This window comes from Colias philodice, chromosome 10 (assembly GCF_061535455.1).
Source record: "Colias philodice isolate Cphi_HAF_F1 chromosome 10, ilColPhil1 Martin Lab GWU primary, whole genome shotgun sequence".
Lineage (NCBI taxonomy): Eukaryota > Metazoa > Arthropoda > Insecta > Lepidoptera > Pieridae > Colias > Colias philodice.
Window position 1 is genome coordinate 1,135,636 of NC_143095.1, and position 24,333 is coordinate 1,159,968.

The 24,333-nt window shown below is 35.1% G+C and overlaps 1 protein-coding gene and 1 long non-coding RNA gene across 2 annotated transcripts; both read right to left on the reverse strand.

Moving 5' to 3' along the window:
- Positions 1-1,363: 1,363 nt before the first annotated feature.
- Positions 1,364-3,266, reverse strand: LOC149485001 (uncharacterized). The gene is made up of 3 exons (XR_016316158.1): positions 3,108-3,266; positions 1,525-2,599; positions 1,364-1,384 (listed from the first exon to the last, which is right to left on the reverse strand). It is a non-coding gene; the product is annotated as an uncharacterized LOC149485001 (long non-coding RNA).
- A 7,102-nt stretch (positions 3,267-10,368) lies between these two features.
- LOC149485002 (uncharacterized) lies at positions 10,369-23,061 on the reverse strand. The gene is made up of 7 exons (XM_089699712.1): positions 22,777-23,061; positions 21,734-21,963; positions 20,830-20,994; positions 20,428-20,506; positions 17,947-18,150; positions 11,880-12,043; positions 10,369-11,371 (listed from the first exon to the last, which is right to left on the reverse strand). The coding sequence occupies exons 1-6, from the start codon at positions 22,840-22,842 to the stop codon at positions 11,891-11,893; spliced, it is 897 nt and encodes a 298-aa protein (XP_089555838.1). The 5' UTR covers positions 22,843-23,061; the 3' UTR covers positions 10,369-11,371; positions 11,880-11,890.
- Between the last annotated feature and the right edge of the window lie 1,272 nt (positions 23,062-24,333).

Here is a 24,333-nt window from a genome sequence, read left to right on the forward strand (position 1 = left end):
GTATGGGAGGGTTTAAAGATAATTTTGTTGATATTTCTCGATTCATTTTTAAAAATTTATTACGGCCATTTTACTCATTAGGTTAAGTACTTTCGATATCAGTTTAAAGTTTTTTGTTATCTGTAATACTTACGGAAAAATCGCCTGTGCACACTTAACGATTACACCCTGTATATGATACTTTATTGTACATTTATCAGGAATCGAAATGAAATCTATACTAATATTATAAAGCTGAAGAGTTTGTTTGTTTGTTTGTTTGAACGCGCTAAACTCGGAAACTACTGATCCGATTTGAAAAATTCTTTCGGTGTTAGATAGCCCATTTATCGAGGAAGGCTATAGGCTATATATGATCACGCTAAGTCCAACAGGAGTGGAGCCACGGGGGTGAAACCGCGCGGAGCAGCTAGTGAACACATAAACTTGGAAAGTGTACAACAGGCGGCCATTGCTTAACCTCTCAACTGTGGCGGCCATTTTGCATGGTTCGCGCATCTGTGGAGGCAATTCTGGGTGGTCCCGCGCGAGAACGGCGCGAGTTATTAAAATGACGATATCTTGATATGGGTTTTTCTTTGACTACGCGGGCGAAGCCGCGGGCGGTATGCTAATTAAATAAATAAAACACTCAATTTTATTAAGCATTTATTAATTATTTGTAGATACATAGGTATTGTGTGCAAATGACGTAACATAAAAATTATCATCGAGATACATTGAAAAAAAAAAATAATTCAAGGGATAAAAATAAAATTATAAAATTTTTTTGATTGACAATTTTGCTGTATTTTATTTAAATTTATATGCGTGAAATGTCACTTTGACAGTACATAAATATTACATTATACAATATTAAAATAATGACTAAGTAACACATAATTTGCATTTTATACATTCAAATAAGAACATAATATTATGTTATATTATACATTAACCTACTTTTTCTGATTTTTGTTCGTTACATAGTAATTTGAAAATAAATGAAACATCAATATAAACTGATGAAGATTCTTAATATTTGAAACAAAATGAAAATAAACCTGGTGTCTTTTAGTTAATAATTAAAAAAACTTATAAAGAGAAGTTACCAATATTAATAGAGTTCAAACTGGATGGAACTAAGCTATGATGATTAGTTCTTAAATAAACGTTAATAATAATGCTGATAATTTATGAGATTAAAAGTTAATCATATTAAAAAGTCTCTAAAATGTTTTGACATTAAATTTTAAAGATATTAGAATGTTAACATTTATGATATTAATGTAAAAATTGGCTCGACTATCAAATGATTAACTTTACTATCCTTGTCTTTAAGCCTTGCTAAGTTGTGATTTCCATACACAAAATACAAATACCTCTGACAATAAGCCAGCCAAAGCTATCACTACTTTTTTTTTTTTTTTTGGTGTCTCAATGTTAGCCAGAAGGGCTTCTACATTTTAACGCGGACGCGGGGGTGAACTGAAGGTTCACCCTGGTAGCGACATGCACAAGGGCGTCCCCCCTTGACAGGGATACATATCTCTACTGACATTTAATGCATTATAATTTAATACCGAAGTTTGTTCGTTTGTTTATCCATTTTTCCTATCGCAAAAAGAGATCAATTTTTATTGGAATATAGGCTAGAAATCACACAATATTTAGAAATCGCGACCAAACCGCACACTGAAACTATTTCTATAGACCACACATTTTCAAAGGGTAGTAACATTCTACATCTATGTCTTTTGAAGATTATTATTTTTAATAATATTAAAAAGCACGTGCAAATGCATATCATTTCGCTACGAGCATAAGCATACAGCTGCTAAATTACAAGCCTTCCAAAAGCATCCATGTTATACTCGGCACGGCGAACCTTGATCCCTGACAGTTCGTCTTAGTGATTGTTCGTATAATGGGTCATGTCGATACTTTACTATTTTATAGGCAAAGGCGTGGCTTGCATTCAGCCACGTCGGTAAACATGTTTTTACAAATATTATAAACTAAAATTTTTACCGTCTATTATGTTTTTGTTGTATTGATTTAAGTAATAGATGAAGTAGGTAAGTAAAACGAAAGTTTTCCAAAACATATAAATGCACCATAATTTTCTCGTAACTTTTAACCCGTTAACACGTATGCGCTAGTGTATATTTTATCATGAAAATGGATTTCGCCATTTAATTTGTCTGAAAAACTTTTGTTATCATAGGTATATGGATATTTTTCAGGTATAGTCTCACTATTTGGTTTGATTTTTCGGTTTTAAAAATATGTACTCATTTCCATTATCGTCATTTGTTTATCGATACTTTCCGCACTAGTCGATAAATGCCAACGATGAAGTTTTGCAGGACGTAAACGTAAAGTCAGATTGAAATAATTTCTCGTAAATGTTTAGAATTGTTATAATTCCAACGGAATATCATTGTAGTGGCATAAAGCTACGTAAAAATTAATAAATGGCATTTTTAATCCAATACGTTTCTAATTTAATGGTGACACCATTACAAGTTTGTCTCTTGAGAATAACTGTCAGTGTCATAGGAATCATCATTCGCCGAGCCGAGTATAGTCTTCATTCCTTATCCTGCACGATAATATCCTGAAACAAAATAAAATATTAAGGTTAAAAAATGTGCTCTGCTCTTATTGGTGTAAGTGTGATGATATAATATAGGGTGTAGCGTAAGGAATAGATAACTTGGTAAATGGAAATAGAAATAGAAAACGTTTTATTTGCCACCATAATAAAAATAAAATGGAGATAGAGGATGTTGTAGCTATTCAGAAAAATTATTACACAACGAATTTTGATGCAATTTTTTTATAGATAGTGTGATTCTTGAATCTTGTATGTTTTAGTATACAACTAGCGGTCCACCCCGGCTTCGCCCGTGGTCCATGTTTACGTTTTCTCTCCATAAGAACCATCCTCGTACTTCAAGGAATATTATAAAAAAAGAATTACCTAACTAAATCGGTTCAGCCATTCTCGAGTTATGCGCTTACCAGCACATTGAGCGGTTCATTTTTAGTATATAGGTTTAGAGTTTACACAAAGCAGGCGAAACCGCGAGCAAAAAATAATAAGTATATAAAACAATTGTTACCCAGCATCCCATTACATCCTATCCTCCTCCTTCTCCCGCTTCCTGCGGACTGCATTGTCCTCAATCTGCTGCCGCAGACCCTCATAATACTCATCATTGATTGACTTATTCCTGCGGGCACGTTCTTTTTCTACCTCGTCGTTGTGGGCCATTAGAACGTTCGCCTGTAATATATTTAAAAATAGTTAGTTTTTATCTTAAAATAGAAATACAAATATCGTTTTTGTTGGTTTGAAATTTGAATTACTTCAAAATCGTTTGGGAAGCTAAGTATTAAACGATATTGTATTTGCTTTTAAATAATGTCTCAATTATTAATTATTATACATATTATAATGTTTATTGGTTATAAAGGGTGTCTCAGCGCCGATTTTAAACTTTAAACACGAATTTCTCGGCAACCTGCGGGGTTAGCTGGAGGGGAGTGGTAGCGTTCGATAGGTGACGAGTGCGGATTTTTTTGTGGCCATGGCGCAGTGGTCTGGTATGCACCGCGTGTACGCAGTAGAAGCGTACTTATGCAATACGTTTTCGTTGAGTGAAAAACGGTGTAAATTTGTAGTCGCTATGAAATCCACCGTTTGAGTGATGCCCCGAGTACTCAATTAATTAAGTCGTGAGGAGAAAAGTTTAGAGCGACAGGATGTTTACTAAATCATTCAATTGGACCACGAAATAGACCTGTGCGATCGATTGAACACATCGACCGCGTCGCCGCTGCGGTCACGGAACATCCAAGACGCTCACTTAGACAACATGCTGCCTCTTTAAGCCACCATCGGTAACTTTTTTGTACCTCAGCTGCAAGAAGAGGATATTGACAAGTCTGATGTATGGTTTCAGCAAGATGGTGCCATAGCCAACACTGCTAGGGACGCACTAAATGCGTCATTTCCGGGAAAATTCACAAGCCGCTCTGGAGACATATTGTGGCCACCCAGATCTCCCGATTTAACCCCCGCTGACTTTTTTTTATGGGGTTGTCTCAAAGCAAGAGTTTTTGATACCCCTCTTACAAATTTGGAGCAGTTGAAGACTAAAATAACGACAGAAGTGAGAGCCATTTCAGCGGACATCCTTCGGCGCGTCTCGGCAAAGGAGAATGGCGAACTCCCATAGGACTTTGGGCCTGATCGTTACACTGATGATTTATGTGGGGTTAAATAGATAAAAATATACAGATTCTATAAATATAACAATTAAAGATCTGTTCTATGGGATAGCAGAGATATTGAGCATGTAACGTCACTAAAATTGAGGTTAGGTTTGCTCGAGTTCAATGAATAGCTTTGTTTCTTTCTAAGTAGAGGTAAGTTTATATCCTATAATATACATTATTTAGATAAAGAGTGTAACAGAAGAACAGTTAGGTAATAGAGATATTGGATCGAACTTTTATTCTTTTAGAGTACCTACCAAAACATCGTAGGTACTTATATATAAAATAAAACACGTTTTTTCATAAATCGTTTATAATTCATCATTATCATCATAAACAATTAACACATCATCCAGAAACTGTGCTGGCGGCATTAAATCTGGTTGATACCTTGCCCAGCTAAGGTACCATATTATGCACATAACGTGACAGCAGCAACCTACAGTTCTTCTTCCTACTAAACAATTACAATAATAAACTGTTATTGCTTCCCTTTCTATGAGAGCCCTCACCCAGCAAGAATGACATAGATATGTTGCTCTATTTCCAATCTGTAAAGAAATACTTTGTTAAAACACCTTTCATTTTTACTTTGAGATTTAAAAAGAAGATTATTGGCAACTTTTTACTTAAAATATTATCAAAACACTCAATAACTTAAATGACGAGGTAATATCCACTCTAATATCACTGCTCTAATTCTTTGATCGCGTTGAGAATCAGTTCTTAGTAAATGAAACCGTGTGCGCCATACAGAACGTCCACAATAAATGCATACACGTTGATGACCCAGAGTTACAGTGTCATCTTCATGATTTTCAATCCTCAAAGAATCATTTGCAAGTTTCCAGCATGCATCACATATGTGATCAGGGTGAGTGATCTACAAATAAAGAATTAATATTACAATTGGACAAAAGAAAGTGAATATATATATATTAATATATATAAATCTCGTGTCACAATGTTTGTCCTCAATGGACTTCTAAACCACTTAACCGATTATAATAAAATTCGCACACCATGTGGAGTTCGATCCAACTTGAGAGAACTAGTTTAAACATGTAGGTACCACGGGCGAAGCCGGGGTGGACCGCTAGTATATATATAAAACAATGTGTGTTTACGTTTTTGTTTGATTTCAATAGCTAGTACTAAATACCTTAGATAATACTAATCCACTAACCGTTAGAGGAGCAGCCCACCCTTGTATAATTGATATTATTGCGTTATCTTGTAACAAATGCATACGTATAGCATTGTTACGATTAGCATTAATATCACAGTTGATGCAGTTCATATTTGTAAATGAAAAATCGGATGCAAAGTCGGTGTCCAGGTAGGGTAGCAGTAGTGAGTCGTAAAGGCAGGTAATCAAAGTCCGGTGTGCAAGCGTTGGTTGGTAGTAATAACAGAGATCGTCAGTGTCCGTAATACGTAGCGAAAGTCGATAAAGATGAAGAAAATAAGTTAACCACGAAACGAAAAACCTCAATCAAATGTCAAAAGTCAAACGACAAACATGACATTGTAATTAAAATTGAAGCGGCCAGCTACATTTCAAAAATATTCTTACAAAGTGCGGCCGCCATGAGTAAAAATGTATAGAATTACCTAAATAAATAGCGTGCTAAAAAGTTAAAAATAAAATATGTAACGCAGTTAACTTATATTTCTGATTTATAAAGCATTTGAATTTTATATAAAACTAAAAATGAAAATAAATATTCATTCGTTTTAATCGATATATCGACTATTTTACTCCTGACAGCACTGACAATCTCTGCTTGATAAGACCGGTAGAGTGCGTTTCACGAAAGAGTTCCCCTGCCGTTATGTTGGCTAACCTGACTGTCAAAAACGAAAATATTTTTTTTTAATCAAAAATGACAGAGAAAATATTCTCCTTTCTAGGCAGCCAACCCCGTAAGATACGGGATAAGGCTAGGAAGAAAGGAGAATATTTTCTCTGTCATTTTTGATTAAAAAAAAATAATTTTCGTTTTTGACAGTCAGGTATGCCAACATAACGGCAGGGGAACTCTTTCGTGAAACGCACTCTAGTCATAGAAATCTAAATAACAATGCCATTAGTGAACACATTATCTTTTTTTTCAAACATTTGTTTTCCCATAGAATCAGAAGTCAATATTTTACCAAGAATTATTAAAAATAACATAATGAATTTTAAATATATTATGATTTCTGTAAGGCCCTAATTTTGTTAGGCCCAGTTTCGCCATTCTCCTTTGCGTGTCCGATTTGAAGAGTGCATTCACCATGATGGAAGACATCTTGACGGTGTAATATTCTGTACATAAAATCCGCACTAATACACTTTAATTTACTACAGTAAAAATATTATGAATACAATTTCCGAGCATTTCCCGGGGATTTTCCAGACATTTTCCAGACATTTACAGGCTATGTCAGGGAAATGTCCGGAAAATGCTTGGAACTAGGGAATCCAATCCCGCAAACGCGGGATCCCGCTAATGCGGGATCCCGCACCTTTTTTGCGGGATCAAAAATGCGGGATTACTCATGCGGGATACCGCACGTTCGCGGGATTGAAAAAAAGTAAGAAAAATAGGCTCAGACGATGATCGGAACTATTATCGGACGGAACGGAACGTAATCAATGTCAGTTCCAGTACTCTATGACTGGGGATTCCCCTACGGCGCACGGGGATTTGTACCTTTGCGCGCGGTCAAGTGTCAAAGAATTTGCGTCTGGGGGAAGTATTTGGAAGCTGTTTATACTTATGTAAAGTCAATTCCGCCTACAAGTGTGGAAGACGAGCGTGCTTTTTCCGCCGCTGGCTATTTATGCAACAAGATAAGATCAAATCTAAAAGATGAAACGTTAGATACTTTATCATTTCTTTCTTTCAATCAGCTTATTTTTTTTAAAGTATTTTCAAAAAAGAAAACTGATGTTAAATGCCTCTAAAACCAATGAATAATATGTTCTATTTCAAATAAAAATCTTAATATGAAACGTGAAATATTGTGAATATTGTATTGTCTTAAACATCATTATATTTAATTTATAATATAAGTGATAACTTCGATTAATGTTGATAAGAATAATTAAAAATATTTGCGTGTATTTTCTTTCTTTAAATTACATGAAACAAAAATAATAATAATTAAAATCAATCCCGCAAATCCCGCGGGATCCGCGGGATTGATGATCTTAATCCCGCAGGCTTGCGGGATCGCGATTTTGATGCGGGATTGGATTCTCTACTTGGAACATATCTGGAAAATACCCGGAAAATGCGTGAAAATGTCCGGAAATGCGTGGAAATGCCTGGAAAATCCCCGGAAAACGCTTGGGAAATGTCCGGAAAATTCCCGGAAAATATCCGGAAAATGCGTGAAAATGTCCGGAAAAGCGTGGAAAATGCCACTTCTTTGCGAAGTAATTAAAGCAGAAAACCAAAAAAGAAAAAGAAAGCTAAAATCTTTCATAATATTAAAATGTATATGGGATATTCATATTTCATACTTAATGTATGGGAGGGTTTAAAGATAATTTTGTTGATATTTCTCGATTCATTTTTAAAAATTTATTACGGCCATTTTACTCATTAGGTTAACCCTTATTCAAACGCGAGCCTGTGGAGGAGCTAACAAAAAAGTAAGATACGTTCCTGGGTAATTTTGGGTCGTAGATTTCAAAAATACACACAAAAAAGGGGTTGGTGGGGGGGAAGTACCCTTTTTTCGGTGGGAAGTATATATCCCGTCATCTGTTCTCTCTTGTAAAAAGTTTGGATAGGTGGGAACTATAGCTCCCAGTGTCCACTCCAGACATCAATATTTTAAAACACTAGTTAGTTGCCTTGACTCCACTTGTGAATTTAATGTTATCGTAAAAAATTATAAAGATCAAGTTTTTTAATAAAGGAGGTGAAAGTTCTCATAAATGCAAGTTTATTTTACTGCGGGAAGAATTCGGGAATTAAAAAATGAATGACTTCAACATAAAAATGGCATTTTTCTAAAACAAAATAAAAACAATAGGTAAATACTAATGTATTGAGTTAAGATTTCTAATTATCTGATCAGGAAATAACGAATTACAATAAATAAGTTGCTTATACCAACTAAAAAAGATTGTTTAGACACACAGATTTTATATATAGAATTTCAAAATGTCGTGTGCAGTGACGAACACTGGGATGATATCTTCCCACTTAAAGACTTAATTTCAATCGACTCTACCAAGGTATATACGAAAGATTCTGGGCATATTTTTACGGTTCACGCAACCGTAATATAGTCTAGTTTACATAGCTAGAACTCAAATCTACTTATCTAATTTTTTTTGAGCACTACACCAAAAACTAAAAAATAACGGTCGTTTTCGGCTGCAAAATCACGTCACCTAACTTTGACGTGTGTTTACCATGACATGTAATAATTCTCTGAAAAGTGTTTCCATGAAAAAAAGTTCTCTGAAATGTTAAGATTGCGTAGATAAATATTACACTGCATTAGGTTTAAGCATATAAAAATAAAACACGATTTACTTCAATCTGAGACGTGGGAAGTATAGCTCCCAGCGTTTTAATAAGGGTTAAGTACTTTCGATATCAGTTTAAAGTTTTTTGTTATCTGTAATACTTACGGAAAAATCGCCTGTGCACACTTAACGATTACACCCTGTATATGATACTTTATTGTACATTTATCAGGAATCGAAATGAAATCTATACTAATATTATAAAGCTGAAGAGTTTGTTTGTTTGTTTGTTTGAACGCGCTAAACTCGGAAACTACTGATCCGATTTGAAAAATTCTTTCGGTGTTAGATAGCCCATTTATCGAGGAAGGCTATAGGCTATATATGATCACGCTAAGTCCAACAGGAGTGGAGCCACGGGGGTGAAACCGCGCGGAGCAGCTAGTGAACACATAAACTTGGAAAGTGTACAACAGGCGGCCATTGCTTAACCTCTCAACTGTGGCGGCCATTTTGCATGGTTCGCGCATCTGTGGAGGCAATTCTGGGTGGTCCCGCGCGAGAACGGCGCGAGTTATTAAAATGACGATATCTTGATATGGGTTTTTCTTTGACTACGCGGGCGAAGCCGCGGGCGGTATGCTAATTAAATAAATAAAACACTCAATTTTATTAAGCATTTATTAATTATTTGTAGATACATAGGTATTGTGTGCAAATGACGTAACATAAAAATTATCATCGAGATACATTGAAAAAAAAAAATAATTCAAGGGATAAAAATAAAATTATAAAATTTTTTTGATTGACAATTTTGCTGTATTTTATTTAAATTTATATGCGTGAAATGTCACTTTGACAGTACATAAATATTACATTATACAATATTAAAATAATGACTAAGTAACACATAATTTGCATTTTATACATTCAAATAAGAACATAATATTATGTTATATTATACATTAACCTACTTTTTCTGATTTTTGTTCGTTACATAGTAATTTGAAAATAAATGAAACATCAATATAAACTGATGAAGATTCTTAATATTTGAAACAAAATGAAAATAAACCTGGTGTCTTTTAGTTAATAATTAAAAAAACTTATAAAGAGAAGTTACCAATATTAATAGAGTTCAAACTGGATGGAACTAAGCTATGATGATTAGTTCTTAAATAAACGTTAATAATAATGCTGATAATTTATGAGATTAAAAGTTAATCATATTAAAAAGTCTCTAAAATGTTTTGACATTAAATTTTAAAGATATTAGAATGTTAACATTTATGATATTAATGTAAAAATTGGCTCGACTATCAAATGATTAACTTTACTATCCTTGTCTTTAAGCCTTGCTAAGTTGTGATTTCCATACACAAAATACAAATACCTCTGACAATAAGCCAGCCAAAGCTATCACTACTTTTTTTTTTTTTTTTGGTGTCTCAATGTTAGCCAGAAGGGCTTCTACATTTTAACGCGGACGCGGGGGTGAACTGAAGGTTCACCCTGGTAGCGACATGCACAAGGGCGTCCCCCCTTGACAGGGATACATATCTCTACTGACATTTAATGCATTATAATTTAATACCGAAGTTTGTTCGTTTGTTTATCCATTTTTCCTATCGCAAAAAGAGATCAATTTTTATTGGAATATAGGCTAGAAATCACACAATATTTAGAAATCGCGACCAAACCGCACACTGAAACTATTTCTATAGACCACACATTTTCAAAGGGTAGTAACATTCTACATCTATGTCTTTTGAAGATTATTATTTTTAATAATATTAAAAAGCACGTGCAAATGCATATCATTTCGCTACGAGCATAAGCATACAGCTGCTAAATTACAAGCCTTCCAAAAGCATCCATGTTATACTCGGCACGGCGAACCTTGATCCCTGACAGTTCGTCTTAGTGATTGTTCGTATAATGGGTCATGTCGATACTTTACTATTTTATAGGCAAAGGCGTGGCTTGCATTCAGCCACGTCGGTAAACATGTTTTTACAAATATTATAAACTAAAATTTTTACCGTCTATTATGTTTTTGTTGTATTGATTTAAGTAATAGATGAAGTAGGTAAGTAAAACGAAAGTTTTCCAAAACATATAAATGCACCATAATTTTCTCGTAACTTTTAACCCGTTAACACGTATGCGCTAGTGTATATTTTATCATGAAAATGGATTTCGCCATTTAATTTGTCTGAAAAACTTTTGTTATCATAGGTATATGGATATTTTTCAGGTATAGTCTCACTATTTGGTTTGATTTTTCGGTTTTAAAAATATGTACTCATTTCCATTATCGTCATTTGTTTATCGATACTTTCCGCACTAGTCGATAAATGCCAACGATGAAGTTTTGCAGGACGTAAACGTAAAGTCAGATTGAAATAATTTCTCGTAAATGTTTAGAATTGTTATAATTCCAACGGAATATCATTGTAGTGGCATAAAGCTACGTAAAAATTAATAAATGGCATTTTTAATCCAATACGTTTCTAATTTAATGGTGACACCATTACAAGTTTGTCTCTTGAGAATAACTGTCAGTGTCATAGGAATCATCATTCGCCGAGCCGAGTATAGTCTTCATTCCTTATCCTGCACGATAATATCCTGAAACAAAATAAAATATTAAGGTTAAAAAATGTGCTCTGCTCTTATTGGTGTAAGTGTGATGATATAATATAGGGTGTAGCGTAAGGAATAGATAACTTGGTAAATGGAAATAGAAATAGAAAACGTTTTATTTGCCACCATAATAAAAATAAAATGGAGATAGAGGATGTTGTAGCTATTCAGAAAAATTATTACACAACGAATTTTGATGCAATTTTTTTATAGATAGTGTGATTCTTGAATCTTGTATGTTTTAGTATACAACTAGCGGTCCACCCCGGCTTCGCCCGTGGTCCATGTTTACGTTTTCTCTCCATAAGAACCATCCTCGTACTTCAAGGAATATTATAAAAAAAGAATTACCTAACTAAATCGGTTCAGCCATTCTCGAGTTATGCGCTTACCAGCACATTGAGCGGTTCATTTTTAGTATATAGGTTTAGAGTTTACACAAAGCAGGCGAAACCGCGAGCAAAAAATAATAAGTATATAAAACAATTGTTACCCAGCATCCCATTACATCCTATCCTCCTCCTTCTCCCGCTTCCTGCGGACTGCATTGTCCTCAATCTGCTGCCGCAGACCCTCATAATACTCATCATTGATTGACTTATTCCTGCGGGCACGTTCTTTTTCTACCTCGTCGTTGTGGGCCATTAGAACGTTCGCCTGTAATATATTTAAAAATAGTTAGTTTTTATCTTAAAATAGAAATACAAATATCGTTTTTGTTGGTTTGAAATTTGAATTACTTCAAAATCGTTTGGGAAGCTAAGTATTAAACGATATTGTATTTGCTTTTAAATAATGTCTCAATTATTAATTATTATACATATTATAATGTTTATTGGTTATAAAGGGTGTCTCAGCGCCGATTTTAAACTTTAAACACGAATTTCTCGGCAACCTGCGGGGTTAGCTGGAGGGGAGTGGTAGCGTTCGATAGGTGACGAGTGCGGATTTTTTTGTGGCCATGGCGCAGTGGTCTGGTATGCACCGCGTGTACGCAGTAGAAGCGTACTTATGCAATACGTTTTCGTTGAGTGAAAAACGGTGTAAATTTGTAGTCGCTATGAAATCCACCGTTTGAGTGATGCCCCGAGTACTCAATTAATTAAGTCGTGAGGAGAAAAGTTTAGAGCGACAGGATGTTTACTAAATCATTCAATTGGACCACGAAATAGACCTGTGCGATCGATTGAACACATCGACCGCGTCGCCGCTGCGGTCACGGAACATCCAAGACGCTCACTTAGACAACATGCTGCCTCTTTAAGCCACCATCGGTAACTTTTTTGTACCTCAGCTGCAAGAAGAGGATATTGACAAGTCTGATGTATGGTTTCAGCAAGATGGTGCCATAGCCAACACTGCTAGGGACGCACTAAATGCGTCATTTCCGGGAAAATTCACAAGCCGCTCTGGAGACATATTGTGGCCACCCAGATCTCCCGATTTAACCCCCGCTGACTTTTTTTTATGGGGTTGTCTCAAAGCAAGAGTTTTTGATACCCCTCTTACAAATTTGGAGCAGTTGAAGACTAAAATAACGACAGAAGTGAGAGCCATTTCAGCGGACATCCTTCGGCGCGTCTCGGCAAAGGAGAATGGCGAACTCCCATAGGACTTTGGGCCTGATCGTTACACTGATGATTTATGTGGGGTTAAATAGATAAAAATATACAGATTCTATAAATATAACAATTAAAGATCTGTTCTATGGGATAGCAGAGATATTGAGCATGTAACGTCACTAAAATTGAGGTTAGGTTTGCTCGAGTTCAATGAATAGCTTTGTTTCTTTCTAAGTAGAGGTAAGTTTATATCCTATAATATACATTATTTAGATAAAGAGTGTAACAGAAGAACAGTTAGGTAATAGAGATATTGGATCGAACTTTTATTCTTTTAGAGTACCTACCAAAACATCGTAGGTACTTATATATAAAATAAAACACGTTTTTTCATAAATCGTTTATAATTCATCATTATCATCATAAACAATTAACACATCATCCAGAAACTGTGCTGGCGGCATTAAATCTGGTTGATACCTTGCCCAGCTAAGGTACCATATTATGCACATAACGTGACAGCAGCAACCTACAGTTCTTCTTCCTACTAAACAATTACAATAATAAACTGTTATTGCTTCCCTTTCTATGAGAGCCCTCACCCAGCAAGAATGACATAGATATGTTGCTCTATTTCCAATCTGTAAAGAAATACTTTGTTAAAACACCTTTCATTTTTACTTTGAGATTTAAAAAGAAGATTATTGGCAACTTTTTACTTAAAATATTATCAAAACACTCAATAACTTAAATGACGAGGTAATATCCACTCTAATATCACTGCTCTAATTCTTTGATCGCGTTGAGAATCAGTTCTTAGTAAATGAAACCGTGTGCGCCATACAGAACGTCCACAATAAATGCATACACGTTGATGACCCAGAGTTACAGTGTCATCTTCATGATTTTCAATCCTCAAAGAATCATTTGCAAGTTTCCAGCATGCATCACATATGTGATCAGGGTGAGTGATCTACAAATAAAGAATTAATATTACAATTGGACAAAAGAAAGTGAATATATATATATTAATATATATAAATCTCGTGTCACAATGTTTGTCCTCAATGGACTTCTAAACCACTTAACCGATTATAATAAAATTCGCACACCATGTGGAGTTCGATCCAACTTGAGAGAACTAGTTTAAACATGTAGGTACCACGGGCGAAGCCGGGGTGGACCGCTAGTATATATATAAAACAATGTGTGTTTACGTTTTTGTTTGATTTCAATAGCTAGTACTAAATACCTTAGATAATACTAATCCACTAACCGTTAGAGGAGCAGCCCACCCTTGTATAATTGATATTATTGCGTTATCTTGTAACAAATGCATACGTATAGCATTGTTACGATTAGCATTAATATCACAGTTGATGCAGTTCATATTTGTAAATGAAAAATCGGATGCAAAGTCGGTGTCCAGGTAGGGTAGCAGTAGTGAGTCGTAAAGGCAGGTAATCAAAGTCCGGTGTGCAAGCGTTGGTTGGTAGTAATAACAGAGATCGTCAGTGTCCGTAATACGTAGCGAAAGTCGATAAAGATGAAGAAAATAAGTTAACCACGAAACGAAAAACCTCAATCAAATGTCAAAAGTCAAACGACAAACATGACATTGTAATTAAAATTGAAGCGGCCAGCTACATTTCAAAAATATTCTTACAAAGTGCGGCCGCCATGAGTAAAAATGTATAGAATTACCTAAATAAATAGCGTGCTAAAAAGTTAAAAATAAAATATGTAACGCAGTTAACTTATATTTCTGATTTATAAAGCATTTGAATTTTATATAAAACTAAAAATGAAAATAAATATTCATTCGTTTTAATCGATATATCGACTATTTTACTCCTGACAGCACTGACAATCTCTGCTTGATAAGACCGGTAGAGTGCGTTTCACGAAAGAGTTCCCCTGCCGTTATGTTGGCTAACCTGACTGTCAAAAACGAAAATATTTTTTTTTAATCAAAAATGACAGAGAAAATATTCTCCTTTCTAGGCAGCCAACCCCGTAAGATACGGGATAAGGCTAGGAAGAAAGGAGAATATTTTCTCTGTCATTTTTGATTAAAAAAAAATAATTTTCGTTTTTGACAGTCAGGTATGCCAACATAACGGCAGGGGAACTCTTTCGTGAAACGCACTCTAGTCATAGAAATCTAAATAACAATGCCATTAGTGAACACATTATCTTTTTTTTCAAACATTTGTTTTCCCATAGAATCAGAAGTCAATATTTTACCAAGAATTATTAAAAATAACATAATGAATTTTAAATATATTATGATTTCTGTAAGGCCCTAATTTTGTTAGGCCCAGTTTCGCCATTCTCCTTTGCGTGTCCGATTTGAAGAGTGCATTCACCATGATGGAAGACATCTTGACGGTGTAATATTCTGTACATAAAATCCGCACTAATACACTTTAATTTACTACAGTAAAAATATTATGAATACAATTTGTTTTTTTTTATACAAATTTTCAAAGTTTAAAATCGGCACTGAGACACCCTGTATATACACTCACCGGCACGGAATCTTGGCCACTTCAAATTTCTGCGAAAAATTACACTATTTCTTTTCTACTACAAAATTCAATAAAAATTTCATCAAAACTAGTTCATTTAATGTTTTTACAAACTTTTAGTAATAATTTGAAGTTTATAAGAAGTACTACCGCGTAGATATGAATTAAAGAAGAATTTACGCTTTTCCTGTGAAATTTAAATGATTTCTTAAAAAATGCACAAAAATTAGAAAAAAGCGTTTCCATAAAAAAAATTTAACCTTTTAATATTGGGTGTTTCCTTCTCTTGCCTAAAACACTGTTTGAATCCTTTCTGGCATACTCTAGAAGACATTATTGATGTCCACTTCTATAGTGTACCAAACGGCCCCAGCTGTATTTCTAAGCTCATCCAACATTGGTTGTGAGTTGGAATCATACTTTATGTTTCTTTTAAGCATGTCCCAGATGTGTTCTATTGGATTAAGATCCGGGATACGAGCTGGCCACTACAATTTTTCAATAATAACCTCTTGAAGGTACTCTTAAACGCATCGCACGACATGCGGACGTGCGTTATAGTGTATTTGTAGCAAATTTTCTTCAATGATAAACCTGTAATAGGGCTGAACATGTTCCTGGAGAATTTCCTCGATGTACCTGATCAAATTAAAGCCATTATCTACGATAACTAACTCCGTGCAAGCATCGGAACTTACACCTCCCCATACCATTATTGAGCCTCCATGAAAAATCGCCGTTTGAGTTGTGTTGATGGGTGAAAACCTCTCTTCTCATTTCTTCTATACTGACTCTTGGCTATCAGAAGCTCGAAGAGTGCCTTGGCACTCATCTGTGAACACCACACGAGCGCACTGGCTGTGGGTCCAGTTTTCATGTTCTCGTGCAAAACGAAGACGTGCTTCTCTCGTGCAAAACGAAGACGTGCTTCTCTGTGATGTCTGAGGAGTTCTGGACGGCGTGCTGGTCTGCAAACCTTTAAATTAACTTCCTTCATTAGTCTTCTCACCGATTGCTCACTCACATTTATTGTCCTGGTCTTTTTGAGCCGATGGCGTATCTCAACAACTGTCAGAAAGTGATTTCTGAGTATCTTTTGAACAATAAACCGGTCTTCTCGAGCTGATGTGCACCTCATGCGTCCATTTCCTGGTCTGCACGTATAGCTGCCAGTCTCCTGGTATATTCTCCATACATAGTGCATCGCTGAACGTGGTACGTACTGTACATTAGGTACTTTATGTTGCGGCAGTCATTGGTCTATCATTTTGATGGCCCGTGCAGGTTGTTCAGATTTTATCGGCATTTTTTATTGTTTTTTATGATCATTGACTACAGCACAACACTAACAATATCTTAAAACGGCATAAACGATATCGTAAAAAGTTTAAAACGAACCATTCGTAACTTCGGCTTAACCGCACAAATCACAAATTTCGACTAAATCTTAAAAAGTGGTAAAAGATTATTCTCAAACATAATGATTTCTTAACATAAAATTAAAGGAATAATATGTTAACATATCTGCATACAAAAAAATCGTGAAAAACACTTCAAACTTTTTTTATCGGCAAATTTGTAAGTGGCCAAGATTCCGTGCCGGTGAGTGTAGTATACATTATATACAGTTATATATAGTATACATATAATGGTTAAGGTAACAACCAAAGGCTGTGCACTCTGTTTGATGAGTATCTCAAATCAAGTTTGTTAAAAACAGGCTAAGTGACTTATTCAACATTGATAAAAAAATGTAGCTTATGTAGCACATTATAACCTATAAATAATATAAAAATGAATCGCAAAATGTGTTGGTAAGCGCATAACTCGAGAACGGCTGAACCGATTTCGATAATTCTTTTTTTATTATATTCCTTGAAGTACGAGGATGGTTTTTATGTAGAGAAAACGTAAATATGTACCACGGGCGAAGCCGGGGCGGACCGCTAGTAAATAATAATTGTAAACAAAACCCCACAGCAAGAATTTAAAATATTTTATCACTTCAGATGTAATTTGATAAAATTCTCAAAACTAAAACAACATTCCTGAGATTAGCGCATTCAAACAAACAAACTCTTCCGTTTTATAATATTAGTACAGATTCTCGTTATTCCTCATCATGCTGGTCTACTGCCTCTGGTCTACTGCCCCTGATCTACTGCCTCTGGTCTACTGCCCCTTATCTACTGCCCCTGGTCTACTGCCTATGATCTACTGCTCCTGGTCTACTGCTTCTGGTCTACTGCCTCTGGTCTACTGCCCCTGATCTACTGCCCCTGGTTTACTGCCCCTGGTCTACTGCCTCTGGTCTACTGCCCCTGATCTACTGCCTCTGGTCTACTGCCTATGATCTACTGCTCCTGGTGTACTGCGCCTGGTGTACTGCCCCTGGTGTACTACCCCTGGTCTACTGACTCTGATCTACTGCCCCTGGTCTACTGCCCCTACTGGCATCACCACTCACCGCATCGCTGAACACCATGTCCCGCTTCTTCTCATCGCGCACGTGCTGCTTGTTCTCCTCCATCTGCAGCAGCAGGCAGTCCCTCAGGTCCCGCTGCTCCTCATCATGCTCATCCTTCTTACGTTGGTCATCCCGGAGGTTCTTCTCGAGGTATTCACGCTTGTGCTTCACGTTCAAGTCGTGTTCACGGTCTTGACGCTCATCCTGGAGTGAGAAAGTGGACTTGTTGAAAGAAATAATTTTGTTTTAACACCACAGTCAGTAGGTATCTATACTTTTAATATTATAAAGCTGAAGAGTTTGTTTGTTTGAACTCTTTAATACATTTTTTTACTAGAATAATTATTTCCTTTAAAACTTTACAACACATAATAAATAATATACTAAACTTCTTTGTTCAATTAAATTTAATTTGAACCCAATTTCTCTAAGCAATTTCTGGAGTAAAATAAATATTATTAGAAATAACACGCGAGGCCTGGTTAAATATTAGTTTGAATGTAATAAGAATGTACTGCGATTCTACACAGCTACCTAATTGATGTAGGTAGTTGATAACAAATCGCAGCAAGTCAACGACTATTAGCAAAGTGAGGGTAGTTGGGTCAAACGTCGTATAAACAACCTCCGATCACCATGGCACGATTCGTACGAATGCGCCACGAGTCAAAGGAAAGCGGCTTTTTATAGTATTCGACAGCTAAACATGAAATAATGACAACTACATTGACAACTATTCATCCACAAAAATATTAAATCAAAAGTTACGTCTAACAATATAGTACCTAGCCTCTTAGAGTATATACTATCTATAGAGTGATAACAACCAAGTGGGAACAGTAGGCACAGGTGGGAACAACACGACGTTCCCGCCGCGAGCGCTCGTAGTCGTGGTTGAGTGCTGACGAAGTGCGTTGCTCTGGAATTTTTTTCATATTTACGAATAAACATGGTGAAATGTGCAGTTTTATCTTGCAAAAACGATACTAGAAAATGCACAAAATTGAAATCCAGTATAACATTTCATCAGTAAGTCGATTGTTATACTTATTTTTATGAAAAGAAATCTAGCATCGCGGGGGTGAAGGGGAGGTGGGAGGCGGACACGCGCAGGCTCGCTCGCACACCTCACTGCCGCCACGTGATCGTAGTGATGTGACCTGACCAACGCTGTACTCGATATAAAGTTTACTAGAAGAACTATATTTTAACAAATTATTTATTTAACTTTAAAATTAAAACTCTTTTAAAATGTTTGTAGTTCGAGAAGTGTGCCTGATTTAGTAAAAGCTCATTATCATACTGTTTGTATGCATTTCCTGAGAACATTTACTATGGTGGTGTTTATTTTTTTTTACACCATATGAAAGTAGAGATTTCAATGAATAAAAGGCACCCCAAGTTTTTGAAAAAAGCTGATATTTTGACGGGTGACTTTTCGATTGAAAATTAGGTTGTTTTTTTGGTATTAATTCAAAATAAGGCGAAAAAATAAATATTTTCAATCAAATAAATTACAGTATATTTGGGACATAATAAAGTAAGTTTTCACCAAATTTTGTAGAAAAGCAATAAATTTTGAAGTAGATAAAAATAAAAAACCAAAAACTTGGTTTTTTGAACTTGGTTTTTTGAGGTTATGTGAAAAAATTGTGAATACAAAAGTTGTAGATCCTTTTATTACCTACAACTTTGCCATTGAACTTTTTTCCGTAGGACTTGTAGTTTTGTCGGAAATCGAGAGAGACCATTTTTTTCTCTTAAAAGCTCCCCCCTCCCACTTCCCGAACTCGGATTGACCGTAATTTATTTTTCCTTACATTTTTATCATATTCCCCTCCTTTTCTAATGGGTTTCATCCGACTGCGATTTTTTTTATCTTTTCATTATTTTTAAAGGCTTCTACCCCAGTCTAAAATTGATTTTGAAGATTTTGATAGTAGAATGGATAAAATTATATAAAAAAATTATTAATATTTATTATATTATCATTTTAAATTATTAATTATTTCTTATTGTTATATAACATTTTTAAAACATTATTTTTATTGTTTGATTTATTATTAAAGAAATAGCACTAAACCCGATCTTTTATTTTATTAACTTTATTATTTAAAAAGTACTCACGTTTTTCTGATATTCCAATTAAACATATTTTTTTAAAGTACTTATAATTAATACAAGAAATATTCAAATGGAATAAACAAACTTTATTCAGTTGGTAAACAAATTTAAAATTACATATTTATACTTTATTCATATATTTTTCCTTTAATAACTTATTGAACATAAAATTTACTTATGATACATATTTATTTACATAACTTATCGATAGTTCAACACGCAATTGATACCTACCCATCCCTATTTGTCACACACACATCTATATAGTATCTATAGCTCCTCTGCCTACGATGCGCACTAAGCAATTTGTGCAATACACGCGCTCTATACTATTGTAATATATACTCTAAGCCTAACCTCATCAGCATAGTATTTTGAAGCCAGTTTATCAACATAGTCATCTTTTTCTTGGATTTTTCTCTCTCGCTCAGCAATACTGCAATATAAATTTGATCAAGTGCTATAAAAAATGAGCATAATACAGTGTTTCATTTTTAATTTCAAATATACCTATTTGTAAGATAAATTCCCAATGAAACAAAACTTATAAAAAATCTTATGCTCTCTAAAAACTGCTTTCCAAACCAATGGTAAATTATTACAAACGGTATTTTGATGATTCAAAAGCAGAACTAAAACTCTTCAAAAACAAGAATAAGTAAATCCTTGAAATGAGTAAAACCAAAGTTACAATCCACATTATTCACCTTATTAATAATTAATATAATTTTTATATCACTCTATAATTGAATAACTTACACAGCATCACTTCTATCTGAAGGCTCATGGCCCTGTCCGTCAATCCTCCGCTCTTCGATGTTGATCAGCTCTCTCTGCATATCCTTAAAGTCGGCGCAGTCTTGCTTTAATGAGATGATGTCTTGACACAGCTCATCTAACTGTTCTTGCTGATGCTCAATGTATCTGTGAAGTTAATAATAGTTTAAATATGTGAGCCATGTTTGCTTATTTATGACAATATGTTATATTTATACATTACATCATCGCATTAACTATGTATGTATATGTTATGTTGTAAAGATCTAAAGAACCCCAAGTTATTTTGAAACCTCTTTCAGGCCCTTTTTTTTTTTTTTTTTTTTTTTTTTTTTTTTTATAGTGGAGAATGCATTTAGGCATACCCAGGGCACTCGGGGGAAGAGCCCTGGGTTATGTCGGACTCACCCTGCTGAGTGCAGGGTCCTACCGACTAAACTCCACTGTGTTCCGCCGTGCCGCTTTATTGACGGGGCCGCGGGTATTCGGTAGAACCGCGTCCGCAGACCTCTTTCAGGCCCTAGATTATAAGCTCACAATGTATTTGCAAGTAATGTATAATTTTGTTGTGAAGAGAAATAAAGTAATTTTTTATTTATTTATTCTACCTTTACTAGAAAATAATTATAAACAAATCATAATAGGTTTATATATAGAATGTATTGTAATAATATAATGTATAATAGTTAACTATATAAATAATAATTAATAACTTGATTTGAACATAAATAGGATTGTCATAAGTAAATTCTATGCATATTAAATAAAATAAATTCTATGCGTCCATAAGAACCTTCTGGAACATTCTGATATTATTAACTGCTAGACCAATAAGGTCAGAGCCTAAAACACAAGCAAATTTGCGTTAGACTCAAGTAATACATACCTTTGGTCTTGATCAGCCATAGCCGCACCAATTTCTTGTCTCACTTGCTGCATGGCCGAAGAATCCACGCGAATCTGGTGTCTCATCTCTGCATTATTCTGACACTGCTGCTTCAAGTCATTACGATACTTCGTGTCTTTATACAGTTGAGCTTGCTCATAGCGATCATGGCACTTGTCACTTTCATTGATGGAGTCATGGAGATTCTTGGGTACTGTTATATCACCTGACTGCAGCCAAGTGGTAAAAGTTAAATTAAAAATTAAAACAACAAATTAAACAAAAAATTAAAAGTATCGCCTAAATATTGAGTGAAGCCTAGTAATGGCGGCGACACATCCATGTGTGTGTGCCAGGTTGATTACCAGATGCAATAAAATTACCCCACACTTTAGTATTTTTATTTTTCAATTTGTTACACTTTTTATGTGTACTCTAACTATTAGAACCTATGCATAAATACAATTACTATTTAGCTTTGACGAATCAACCACTGGACGCGAAACCTTTTTAATTTTTATTTTGATTATTTTTAACTTTGATATCCGGCATCAAAATTAAAAAATAAGGATATCTTATGATCCGACTGACAAATTTAAAATTAAAAAAATATCTTCTTTAGATTATTTAAAGACAAAAATACGACTTCTTTTTTCCACCGATAATTAATTTTTCTAGTAGATATACGTCCCAAAATATTCTAAGCCGAAATGAAAAAAACTAACTGATATCACCTTTTCAGAATCCAAAAATAAACTAAATTTGAAAGTTTCAGATTTATTCGAAACAACTGGAAACACGGTGAGAGCTTCCCAAAAATTTATTAATAATTTAAAAATTATATGTTCAAAAATAAATATAAAAATTTTATTCATTATCACCTGTAGGTAAATCAATGACAAACAATTTCCAATTTGGAAAACTTGAAGAACTTAATTTCGCTTATAGATATCCATCTGAAATTATATTTTGTCTGCTGTCTGCTAAATTCAGGGTCATACAAGGATATAGGTAGTAGGTGTTAATTTAATTCTTAAACTTACTCTATCTTGCTGCCTACGTTCCTTGTCCTGCAGATAACTGCAGTCTCCAGATTCGTAGTTCTGCATCAGTGCTTTTTTAATTATTACTTGTTAAATACAAATATTTTCCGTGTGACGCTTCAACGTTTTGCGAAAAAAAACGAAGATTGCACTAAATTTCAAGGTTTTGGATCAATAAAGGTAACAACTGTACCAACTACCAAGACACCAAATACTGCGACACAGGGCCCAAGCTTGCAGCCTTGAAACGATTGCCGGTAAATTGAAAACAAACGGAAAGACAACTGACCTACGCAACTGACAGTTTCATGTCTATAGAGAACAGATATTATGGTGGCAGTACACATGGGGCCAAGGTGTTGGGCCAATGTGTAGAGACTAGAGAGCTACCTGGCGGTATGGTGGCTTTATTGGCCTAGTTGGCGCCAATATTAGCAGGCCATCCGAATGTTGTCGGTTTTTTTGTGCACACATCAAAGGATCTTGGCGCGCTCCGCAAACAGCGTTCACACGTTGGTGTCTTGTTCAATAAAGTTAAATAAATAATATGTTAAAATATTATAGTTCTTCTAGTAAACTATCGAGTAGAGAGTTGGTCAAGTCACATCACTACGATCACGTGGCGGCAGTGAGGCGCGCGAAGGGTGCGTGAGCGAGCCTGCGCGTGTCCGCCTCCCACTTCCCCTTCACCCCCGCGATGCTAGATTTATTTTCATAAAAATAAGTACAACAATCGACTTACGATGACATGTGATACTGGATTTCAATTTTGTGTTTTTTCTAGTATCGTTCTTGCAAGATCGAACTGCACGTTTCACCATATTTATTCGTAAATATGAAAAAATCCCTAGAGAAACGCACTTCGATATCGATAGCACTCAACCACGACTACGAGCGCTCGCGGCCGCGGCGGGAACGTCGTGTTGTTCCCACCTGTGCCTACTGTTCCCACTTCGTTGTTCGCACTCTATAGATAGTATATATGTTACAGTCAAAACCCTGTCCCAGTCAATATCCTTATTGACGGTTATTAAGGTTATTGACTAAGGGCGTCGGTTAATATCCTTATTAGCTGTTTTTATCTGATAAAATCAGTTAATAAGGATATTGACCGACACCCTTTGTCAATAACCTTATTAACTGATTTAAAGAGCAGACATTCAGTCAATGCAAGTAAAACAATAGCGAGTTTTACTTGCCCATTACAGAAAGATTTAAGTGTTAAAATCTATTCAGTACGTTGGTTAAAACCTATTTTGACTGAATGTCTGCTCTTTAAATATGTTAATAAGGTTATTGACTAAGGGTGTCGGTCAATATCCTTATTAACTGATTTTATCAGATAAAATCAGTAAATAAGGATATTAGCCGACGCCCTTAGTCAATAACCTTAATAACCGTCAATAAGGATATTAACTGGTTCAGGGTTTTGACTGTAGCATATACCTATACTCCTATACTCATTGTTATTGGTGCACATGTACGTATAACGTAATAATTAAACGCATTGTCTATATAAATTGCCGCGGCTGCAGGAACTTCTACGTCCATCTATGA